General features: G+C 41.1%; 1 protein-coding gene across 3 annotated transcripts in view; it reads right to left on the bottom strand.

Moving 5' to 3' along the window:
• The window catches only part of LOC143039945 (discoidin domain-containing receptor 2-like), a 1,367,746-nt gene that overhangs the window by 23,938 nt on the left and 1,331,308 nt on the right, over positions 1–12,500 (bottom strand). For all 3 annotated transcript variants that reach the window (XM_076210412.1, XM_076210413.1, XM_076210414.1), the window contains 2 exons: positions 9,244–9,336; positions 8,463–8,604 (listed from right to left, as the gene is read on the bottom strand). In XM_076210412.1, coding sequence (XP_076066527.1) covers positions 8,463–8,604; positions 9,244–9,336 — 235 coding nt within the window. The remainder of the gene's footprint in view (positions 1–8,462; positions 8,605–9,243; positions 9,337–12,500) is intronic.

The following is a 12,500-nucleotide window of genomic DNA, read 5'->3' as shown; positions in this document are numbered from 1 at the left end:
TGGGGTAAGAGTATGACAGAAAATTTTGAAAGTAATAAAAAGATGTTTTGGAAAGAAATTAAGAGAGGAAGAGGAGGCGAATCAAGTAGAGAAGAAAAGGTAAAAGGTGCAGATGGAGAGATGATAATGGAGGAGAAGGCAGTAAGGGGAAGATGGGCAGAATATTTTAGGGAGTTGCTTAATGTGAAGGAGGATAGGGAGGGAAAGATAGCTGTAGTGGGAAATGCTAAGAAAATGAGAGTGATGAGTGAGGAAAATGGAGGAGAAATAAGGAAGGATGAAGTGAAGGCAGCAGTTAAGATGATGAAAGCAGGTAAGGCACCTGGTATGGATGGATGCCATGCAGAATGTCTTAAAAAAGGAGGTATAGTGATGGTGGACTGGCTGGTGAGGTTATTTAATGTTTGCTGGAGAGAAGGTAGAGTGCCAGAGGACTGGAGAAGTGCTTGTATAGTTCCACTTTACAAGGGAAAGGGGGACAAGTGTGAATGTAGTAGTTTCAGAGGGATTAGCTTGTTAAGTGTAGCTGGGAAGGCTTATGGGAGGATCTTGATTGAGAGGATTAGGAGAGGAACAGAGGGAGTAATTGGTGAGGAACAGTATGGGTTTAGGACAGGTAGAGGTTGTGTAGATCAGATTTTTGTGGTAAGACAGATATGTGAGAAAGCTATAGGAAAGGGGAAGGATGTTTTCTGGGCCTTTATGGATCTGGAAAAGGCTTACGACAGGGTAGACAGAAAGGCACTGTGGGAGGTTATGCGGATATACGGGATAGGAGGAAAGCTTCTCGGAGCTGTCAAGAGTTTTTATGAGAGTAGTAGAGCTTGTGTCAGGATTAGAAATGGAGAGAGTGAGTGGTTTGAGGTAAAGGTGGGACTTCGTCAGGGATGCGTTATGTCACCCTGGCTGTTCAACTTATACATGGATGGGGTGGTGCGAGAGGTGAATGCAAGGGTAGTGGGTCAGGGATTGGAGATGGTTAAGGAAAATGGAGAAAAGTGGGAGGTGAGCCAGCTGTTGTTTGCGGACGACACTGCGCTTGTGGCAGGATCGGAGGAGGGATTGAGGAAGTTGGTGACAGAGTTTAGGAGAGTGTGTGATAGAAGAAAGCTGAAGATAAATGTGGGTAAAAGTAAGGTGATGAGATGTACAAGGGGTGAAAGTGGCAGTAATCTGGAAGTGAACATTAAGGGAGAGCAACTGGAGGAAGTGGATAGTTTTAGATATTTGGGTGCAAATGTGGCAGGAAAAGGTGGAGTGAAGGTGGAGGTAGAATGTAGATTGAGAGAAGCGAGTAGATGCCTTGGTAGTTTAAAAAGTGTAATGAGGAATAGAAATTTGGGAATGGATGCTAAGAGGAGACTGTATGAAGGAGTGATTGTGCCAACAGCACTGTATGGAGCAGAAACATGGAACATAAGAAAGGAAGAGAGAAGGAACTTGAATGTGTTTGAGATGAGGTGTCTGAGATGTATGATGGGGGTTACTAGGCTTGATAGAGTGAGAAATGAGGAGGTGAGGAGAACAGGGGTGGAAAGGGAGCTGGGAGATAGGGTTGATGAAAGAGTATTAGGATGGTTTGGACACATGGAAAGAATGAGTGAAGAAAGACTAGTAAAGGAGGTATGGAAGGCAGATGTGGAGGGAGTGAACATGAGGGGAGGTGAAGGGAGCTTTGGGGAAGAGTGGAATGTTTGTTGAGGAAGGATGGGAGAGGACAGAAGACAGGGGTGAATGGAGAATGGTTGTATATGGAAAATGTTGTGATGCATGAGGTGGAATGGACGGGGGAATGGGGGGTGAGGTAGTGTTTGTGAGCAAAAATTTTGACGCAGCCCGAAGGGATTTCTCCCCGTCCTCTCCTTTATACGGGGGGACGGAGAGGGGGGGGTCGCCGATTTAATGAAGCGGCCTTGCTGTGGATGTGTTGTGTCCTGCGACACTGCTTCTGACCCAGGGCAGTCGACAGGGTGCAGGGATGACCTGTCATCTCGGAGGTGCTAAGATGGGAGGGAGGGTGGAGTGGTGTGGAGTGTTTTCGGGGATGGAATGGGTGGAAATGATTTTATGCCTTGTCCTTTTTGGCTACCTCCCTAGTAAGGGGGAAAAAGCCTTGGTATATGTATGTATGTATTATATATATATGATATATATATATTATATATATATATATATATATATATATATATATATATATATATATATATATACACATAAACGGAGACGACTGATTGACTGGATGAAAGCGCCTGCGAGCGAAGGTCCGAGGCCCCGCGCAGCGGGGTCAGGCGCGGCCCGTTACTCATATATATATAATATATATATATATATATATATATATATATATATATATATATATATATATATATGTATATATATGTATGTATATATGTGTATATATATGTAGTATATATGTATATATATATGTATATATGTATATATGTATATATATATATATAATATATATGTATATATATGTATATGTATATATATGTGTATAGATATGTATATATATGTGTATATATATGTATATGTATGTATATATATGTATATGTAATATATATATATATATAAAAATATACATATACTGTATGTGTGTGTGTGTGTGTGTGTGTACACACACACACACACAAATATATATATGTATATGTGTATATATATATATATATATTTATATACATATATATATATATATATATATATATACATATATATATATATATATATCGCGGGAGCGACGATTATAGGTTGCCCAAGTCGGGAAGGTTCGTATCCTAGTCATCAACATAGGTTCAAAACACATATGGGTACATGACTCTGCACACGCACGCACACATGCACCCACGTGCAAACAAACACGTGATTATGAGATATGAGGAGAAAATAAGGGAGGAGAGAGAATGGAAGGAAAAGGCAATGAGACGAAAATAAAGGTAAAGAGGAAGGGCGTTTAAAGGCGGAAAGAAGGAAACCATAAAGGCCGAGAAAGAAAAGGAAAAGGAATAGAAAAAGGAGAAGGGAGAGTAACCACTAAAAATATATATAACATTCATTACGATACAAATCTTTAAACAATTTATTTTAATTTTTGCCTGAAGATGTTATTCAATAAAAAAAAAAAACATTTAGGGGATAGAGGAAGTAATCCATTAAGTTACGGTGAACGTTTTTGAAATGTTTTTCATACGTTTTATTATGGATGATATTAAGGTACTTCATTCGTCTTCAGGAAGTCTCTAATAGTAATGACAACTAAAAGAAGGAATTGGGTCCATCACTTACAAGGGCCGCCAGCAGAATGGTAGAGAAAATTCCAATGAGAGAGAAAGAGAATATTGTATGAAAGAAACAGAATTTTAAAACATACAAATTAATAAAAACAATAGATGTATAAAGAAATAAATGAATAAATGAAATACACTGTGTGAACCAATAAATGAAATAAAAGTAAAGTAGTGCAACTAATAAATGTATAACTTTATTAATGGATAAGTTGAAAACAAATAAACAAACAATTAAAAGAGAAATAAGCGAGGAGACAGAGATTAATGGTATAAGAAGGGAGCAATATAAGGGAGGAGGCAATAGGGGAGAGAGCGTGGAAAGGGAAAAGGGGCATGATAAAGAGAGGGGATAAAGAGGGGGTGATGCAATTAGTAGAAGAATGAAAAAATACAAACACGCACAGATGCACACGCATACATTTACATACACACCCGCGTGCACATACACACAGAAAAATACACACTCTCTGACACACACAAAAAACATATACACATATACTCACACACACACACACTTTCACACACACACACACACACACACACACACACACACACACACACACACACACACAAACACGCACAGATGCACGCGCATACATTTACATACACGCGCGCGCGCGCACATATACAGTACACAATAATACACACACTCTCTCAAACACATAAAAAACAGATACACACATACGCGCGCGCACACATACACACACACACACACACACACACACACACATGAACAAAAACGCAAACACACGCGCGAACACACACGCACACACACACACACACATACACAAATCCACAAAATCTCACATACATACACATACGCTCATGCATACATACATGCACACATAAACACACACATTATGTTAAATCACCGAGCAAACTTCTTTTGTATTACAGAATCTTTGGCTACAGATGAAAACAAAACAGGATCTGCCGAACTTTTTGACCTCCCAGTAATGGTCGCTCTCTTTGCATTTGTAGTCATTTGGCAGGGAGACCACGCCAAAAACATGGTGTCCCAACTGGTGAGGAGGTGGGGTGGGGGGTGGGGGAGGAAGGGGAAGAGCGGACGAGGGGAAAAAAAGAAAGGAAAAAGGGTTATTTGAATAACATCAAAGGGTGCGATTCTTATAATGCAGACACATTTTACCGCCTCACCCCACCTTGTACATTCAACCCGAACTCCCCTCAAACCTCAATTACAATCTTTTTCTTTCCCTCCTTCTCTCCTCCCTCCCTCTCTCTTCCTCCCGTCCTTCCATCCCTCTCTCGTCTACCTCTCTCTCCTCCACACCTCCTCCATTCACTCCTCTGCTCACCCTCCCCTCCACGACCACCAAATTAACAAAATACGACATAACGTAGCCGAGCTCTCTTTCATGAAGTTATGTTTTGGGTCGTGTCACTCCGTGTTGTGTCGTGTCGTGCCAAGTTATCTACTTTTTTTTTTTTTTTTTTTAATCCGTGACGGTTCATTCTGTGTCGAATGGTATCGTGTCATGTCTTCATCTGTGCTATAAGTGACATTGTCATCCAACCTGGGTCTTGGAGATTTTTTTTTCTTTTCAGTTACTATTGCCTAGCATTTCAGTAGTGCACTGGTGGCGTAATGAGATGCGTTTTGGTTTTGTATTCGCTAAGTTAGTTATGTGCCCCATTCCCCAAAGGAGGTAGGGGCCATTGCCTCTTGTTACAAATTATACATTTGGATATAATGTGAGGAATCTGAAAAAAGAAATCCATCTCTCTTTGCTCGGTGAAAAATGAAAGGGAGCCACGCAAATGTTGACAATTCATGAAGGGAGGAATGGAGTGTATAAGGCTGAGAATCACTGTTCTAAACTAAATAAAGTCATCTGGTATTAGCCAGAACAAAATATTTAATTTTTGAATTAATCTCAGTGGTCATTAGAAACGTTTAAGGATCAAATGTTTAGCCTAATTTTAATGAAAGCGTCCAGCGATGGACAATCGTTGTCAAAGGGTTAATAAACATAATTTATCTATGTTTTTAATGAACCAAAATGTCTTTATGACTCGCTTTATTACGGTGTTATATTATGTCACTTCCTGTCCTCGTGTCTGATGTCATGTAACGTCACACTGTCAAATGGTATCACGTCATATCGTTGTATCATAAGCTCCCACAAACTCTGTCAGGATTTCGTTTCACCAACTCTCATGATCTCTCGAGTTTGCCAAGAGTCTCACGGACTCTTCTGATTTTTCAGGACTTTTTTCGTTCTTTTGGTAGATCTCGTGCTCTTTCACGAATTCCCAGTACATCTCACGACATCTTACGCTCACTCTTTCGCGTCTTCTTGATACATCTCACGTCATCTGGTTTGAGGTTGTCTGAGATCAAGGCGTTTTTTTCTTTTTCGTTCCTTAGTTGTTGAAGACTTCTTCTCCTCTCGGACCTTTGTTTCGATTTTCCCCCTACACTTTCTCTTTCTGTAACTCTTAATTTTTCTTTTGTTTAAACCTATAGACATGGATACAGATACTAACTCAACTGTAGTAGTGCACCCACTGAAAGGGTAATCCTCACCCAGAGCATTCAGTGTTTAATGCAAGTTACAGTCCAAGATGGAAAATGCTAAGAGATAATAAGGGATTGTATCGATCCTATAATATATAACTAGGTGAAGACATGAATACGCACACGGATACCCACACACTTACATAGATACACGGATACACACACACGCATACACATGCGGATACGCACACACTTACACACATACACACACACACACACACACACAGACACGCGCGCACACACACACACACACACACACACACACACACACACACACACACACACACACACAGACGCGCATACACACACACACACACACACACACACACACACACACACACATACACATACATACATACATACATACACACACACAGACGCGCGCGCACACACACACACACACACACACACACACACACACACACACACACACACACACACACCACACACACACACACAGACGCGCACACACACACACACACACACACACACACACACAGACACACACACACACATACATACATACATACATACACACACACAGACGCACACACACACACACACACACACACACACACACACACACACACACACACACACACACACTCATCTACTGATAGGTATTTGATTATGTTATCAAATTAGTTCCTTTGTGTTGTGTAAGGAAAGCCATAGTGTTTAGCGACGCTGGCGACAAAGAGGCTCAGGCTCATCTAGGCCCGGCGCCAGCGGAGTGAGAGTAACTCAGGGAAGACAACATGGAATGTCAAAGGTCAGAAGTCAAGGGTCAATGTGTGAGTTTAATGGTCGATACGTTAGAAAGAATGGGAGGAGAGAGTTGGAATGGGTAACAAGAACGGGTGAAGAGATGACAAACACACACACACACACACACACACACACACACACACACACACACACACACACACACACACACACACACACACACACACCACACAGACACACACACACAGACACACACACACATATACACACACACTCACACACACACACATGTAACCTCAAAGTCTAGAGCAATATAGGCTTAACTCTGACAGCTTCAGGGCTTTCCCTCAGCTGAATAGATTTGCTTGGCGGTAGTGATATGAATAAACACACGGTTGGAATATAAACCTCAATGGGTTATGAAGTCAGTACAGTTAACGTGGGTAGACAGAGTATGTGTGTGTGTGTGTGTGTGTGTGTGTGTGTGTGTGTGTGTGTGTATGTGTGTGTTTGTGCAAGTGCATGTGCATGTGCGTGTGTTTGAGCGTGTGCCAGCGATCGTGTATGTCTTTGTCTGTTCACCTTTAAACATATATGTGTACATATGTACGTATGTATACGTGGGAATGTTGAAGACTGTGGACTGGGCTGACCGGGCGGGGATGATGGCGAAGCGCTGAAAGATTCAGTTCGCGTGCAGGAGCATCGGTGTCCCCTCACGGAGGAGCGTGTTACCATGACAACCAACCCCGAGCTTGCAGTGCGCGGCCCCCTTTACTCCGCGCATGCGCACGGCGTGACGCGTGCATAGAAAATGCGTTGAGCTTACGTAATGCCCAAATATGGTAGTGAAATGGCTCAGTACCCAAATGAAACGGATATTATATGTATAATTTGTGAGTTTACCCTCCCCATGAAGAGTTTACCAATTGTTATGCTAATACATTTATTGAATGCGTTATAAGAGCTAGGGGGAGTGGTAGTCATTAATACACGTTAAGAATTGAACTTGGGGCGATGTAATCATAAGATAAGTTCGAACCTTGAACGATAAGAAATCCTCAGTTTAACTCTGAACAGAAATGTAGTTTCTATAAAATGAATATATCAATTAACATTTTCTCTAATTTGTGTAAAAATTATATTACATGGATTACCAATTTCTGCATACTAAACTTTAAAGGAAATTAACCACTCGGTGTGCTTGGTATCTCATATGGAACCAATGACATGACACATACACACACACACACACACACACGCACACACACACACACACATATATATATATATAATATATATATATATATATATATATATATATATATATATACACATACACGTCTACACGGTCTCTAATATTTTCCTCATATAATGAGCGGCACGCGATCGTCCAAAAGGACAGTAGTACCGATAAACTAGTCAATATCAACCGACCTCGGACACTATCTTCTTCTGAGTAGGATCCAATTGCATCTCAATGTCCGTGAATATCATACACTTTCGAGAATAAAGAGGAACCAGAATCAACGACCTCATCAAATCGATTGCCTATACATAGCACAATGGATGTATAGCTAGGCACATGCATGCCTTCATATTCTTACATACTGTTTTGGGCGCACGTGTATGTATATATATATATATGTATATGTATATATATATATCTATATATATATATATATATATGTGTGTGTGTGTGTGTGTGTGTGTGTGTGTGTGTGTGTGTGTGTGTGTGTGTGTGTGTGTGTATGTGTGTGTGTGTACGTGTCCATGCCACTGCTTATACGCTGTGTGTGTGTATAAATAAATATACGATGAAATAGGTCACTTATGTTAAATAAGCTCAACACCCACACACTCGTAACAATTCACGACCACTCCGATTGCTGGCAGTTAGTAGTACTCACCAAGAGGATGCTCTCCCAGGCCATCCAGCGTATCGGCAGAAGGGCCTTGCCCTCGATCCGGTAGTAGTCGCTCGTATACAAACTTCGACTCATCCCAAAGTCCGAGATCTTGATAATGTGGTTGTTCCCCACCAGACAGTTCCTGTTGGAGAACGAAGAGGGCGTCAGGAACAAGCGACCAAGAGCAGTGAGGATGGAAAGAGAGCTGGACGAAGTGGGAGGTCGGAATGGAGAAGGAAGGGGGTGAAGTGGGTGAAGAAGACGAAGTCAAGGGCGAGAACGAAGGGGAGGAAGGACCAACAGCATACTCAGAACTGAAGTTGGTCATGTCACTTAAAGGATAATAAGGCCTAAAACGAAGGATCTCTATTACATTGTTGTTCCTCAACCAGGGGTCCCCAGGAGGAGAACTCAGTATGTTACAATTAAACCTGTCATGACTCTTTTTTATATAATTCATGATTATACAATGTGTCTTAATCGAGATGTTTATTTTTTTCTAGTTTTTCCGTGGTTAATTGCGTCTCTCAGAGTATGACGATTATTTGGATAAGATACTATAATGTTTCTATCACTAAATGTTTAGAAAATGTGATTATAACCTATCTAATCCCGTATCAAGGGGTCCATTGAATATACAAGTCGATGTAAGTGGTCTACAACGCTTGAAATGTTGCCAAACACTGGCCTAATATACCCAGATGATCTGTGGGTACCAAGACTCTCCGTAGAGGAGGAGGGAGAGGGTGCGTGTGGGGTCCATGTCTAAGACCAGACTCACCTCGTAGCCAGGTCCCGGTGTACGAAGTTGAGCGACTCCAAATATTTCATCCCAGATGCTATCTGGGTGGCCATGTAGATAAGGCATCCATAGCTGTCAAGAAAGAAAAGAAAGAGGGATTGGTCACGGGGATGACAATAGTGACGGAGATGGTGGAAATGGTGACAGTGGTGATGGTGAATATGGTGATAGTGATTGTAGTCTGATGGTAATTGTGATGATGGTGTTGGTAGTGATGGTGGTGACAAGACGGTGATGGTAATGGTAAAGGTTGATAATGGTGGTGGCTTGTGATAAAGGTGGTGGCTTGTGATAACGTGTGGCAAATATAGCAACATTAACAATAACATTAATAATATCAATAACAATACTAATGTTCAGAGTTCGATCCTCAACTGAATAAAATCTTATTATCATTCGCCAGAAAAAAACTGTAAAGTGTGTCATGAACTTCATGACTAAACGTATTACGGCTCAGTGACTTTATCGAATTGGTTTAACTCCAGACAATTTGATCCAATAAGAAGGATCTTCTAATCCTTTATATACTAAAAACTGCAAAGTGTGTAACCATTGTCAAGTCTAAGCGTGTTATGGTCTCATGGTCCCTTTATCAAATTGGATTAACTGAGGACAATTTAATCCAGTCATAATAATCTTCTAATCCTGAATTTTAAAAATCATTTTATTGCACCCACCACGGCTCAAATTCCAGTGGCTTCTCTGATCACAGTTACATGAGAACATAAGAATGGAGGAGACTGCAAGAGACCATAAGGCCTACACTAGGCAGTACCATGTCCCTTACCACCTGTCATCTCCATCCATAAATTGATCTAATCTTCTCTTAAAACAACCAATTGTGTCAGCGCTTACTACATGGTTACTAAGTCTATTCCATTTGTTAACCACTCTATTCGTGAACCTACAGGCAATTCTCTACAGTCTTCAAGAGCCTCCTTCCCCTTCCAAGTGCTTGGAAGGGTTAAGGAGGAGCGGAAAGGATAATGAGGTCGTGCTCGAGTTAGGTGGTGTCGGTCCGTTGGGGCAGGAGTTTTCGGCGATTGGGAATAATGGACTCCAAAGAGATTAATGGCAACGTTAATGACACCTTCGAAGAAGGTGTAGTAGGACTGGGAGAGGAGGGAAGAGAGAGAGGGAAAGGAAGAAGAAGAGGAGAAGGGGGAGTAAGAGGAAAAGGGAAGGAAGAGGAGACAGGGGAGGAGGAAGAAAAAGAACACTAGAAGGAGGAGGAGGAGTAGATGGAGAAAGAAGAAAAGAAAGAGGAAGAGGACAATGGGGAGAAGGAGGAAAAAGAACAGTGGGATGAAGAGTAGGAGGAGGAGAAAGAGGAAAAGGAATAGGAGGAGGGGAAAGTGGAAGAGGAGGAAAAGGGGGAAGAAGAGGAGAAAGAAGGAAAAAGAACAGTGGGAGGCAGAGTGGGAGGAGGAGAAAGTGGAGAAGGAATAGGAGGAGGGGAAAGTGGAAGAGGAGGAAAAGGGGGAAGAAGAGGAGAAGGAGGAGAAAGAACAGTGGGATGAAGAGTGGGAGGAAGAGAAAGAGGAAAAGGAATAGGAGGAGGGGAAAGTGGAAGAGGAGGAAAAGGGGGAAGAAGAGGAGAAAGAAGGAAAAAGAACAGTAGGAGGAGGAAAAATGAGTGGAGGAGGAGAAGGGGAGGAAGAGAAAAAGGAGGAGTAGAAGGAAGAGTGGGAGAAGGAGAAAGAGGAAGAAGAAGAGATAGAGTAAGAGGAGAAAGTGGAGGAGGAAAAAGGGGTGGAGGGAGAAAGGAGAGAAGGAAGAAAAGAAATGGTAGGAGAAAGAGAGGAGGAGGAAAAGGAGGAAAAGGAAGAGGAATGGGAGAAAGTGGAGAAGAAGGATAAAAGGAGGGGCGGAAAAGAAAGGGGAGAAGGGGGAAAAGAAACAGGAGGAAGAAGAGGGTGAAGGAGGCTTATAAAGAAGAGGAGAAGAGGAAGGGGAAGAGAAAGATAAGAAAGTGGAGGGTGGGGAAATGGGTGGAGGGAGAAGGGGGGAGAAAGAGAAAAATAAACAGTAGGAGGAAGTGGGGAAGGAGGAGGAAGAAGAGAAAGAGGAGGAAGAGGAGGTAGTAAAATTGGAGGAGTATTAAGCACCGGGGTCAACAACAGGGTGAGGTTACAAGAATTTTTTGAAAATAAAGAGGAGGAGGAGGAGGAATAAGAGAATGAGGGAAAGGGAGAGGAGGAGAAGGAAGAGGAGGATGAGTAGGAGGAACAAGAGAATGAGGAAAAAGAGCAGGAGGAAATGGAGAAGGAATAGGAGGAGGAAGAGGAGGATGAATAGGAGGAACAAAAGAATGAGGAAAAAGAGCAGGAGGAGGAGGAAGAGGAGGAAGAGAAAGAAGAAAATGAAGAGCAGGAAGAAGGTGAAGAGGAGTAAGAAGGTGAAGAGGAAGAAGACGAGAAGGACGACGAGGAGGAAAAGGAGGAAGAGAACAAATATGAGGAGGAAGAAGACGAGGAGGAAGAGGAGGACGACGACGACGACGAGGAGGAGGAGGAGGAGGAGGAGGAGCCCGCAGTAGTGGGAAAGAAGGAGAGAAAAAAGTCTGAAGAAACAAGAACTTTTATTACCTCTACGGAGAATGTTATACTTTTCGGACACATTTTGTAGAGAAAAGCAGCGGTAGTGGAGGAAGTTATATTTATAGATATGTTTCTTTAGGGCAAAGTAAAGGTTGTACTTAGGCAATTATTATGTAGTTACGGTTGTAATAACAGAGAAGGCACGGATGGCCAAATAAATACGTGTGTGCGTGTATATATATATATACACACGCACATATATATATATATATATATATATATATATATATATGCATATATGTATATATATATGTATATATGTATATATGTATATATATATATGTATATATGTATATATATATATGTATATATATGTATATATATGTATATATATGTATATATATATGTATATATATAATGTATATATATATACATTATATATATATGTATATATATTTATGTATATATATGTATGTATATATATATGTATATATATATATATAATATATATATATATATATATATATATAATTCGAGACAAAAGATATTGAAGAAAAAGGATGATGGAATGAAGTACGGAGACAGCTTTCCACATAGAAGTGTCAATTTCTGGAGCGAATTAAGAATAGATAAGTCAGACAGACACCACAGATGAATTTAACGTTATGTTTGACTCGTGAATTTCCAGAAACGGGG

This window comes from Oratosquilla oratoria, chromosome 27 (genome assembly GCF_046742065.1).
Source record: "Oratosquilla oratoria isolate Oo_2021 chromosome 27, ASM4674206v1, whole genome shotgun sequence".
Lineage (NCBI taxonomy): Eukaryota > Metazoa > Arthropoda > Malacostraca > Stomatopoda > Squillidae > Oratosquilla > Oratosquilla oratoria.
The sequence above is the reverse complement of the archived record's forward strand: the minus strand, read 5'-3'. Positions and strand labels throughout refer to the sequence as shown.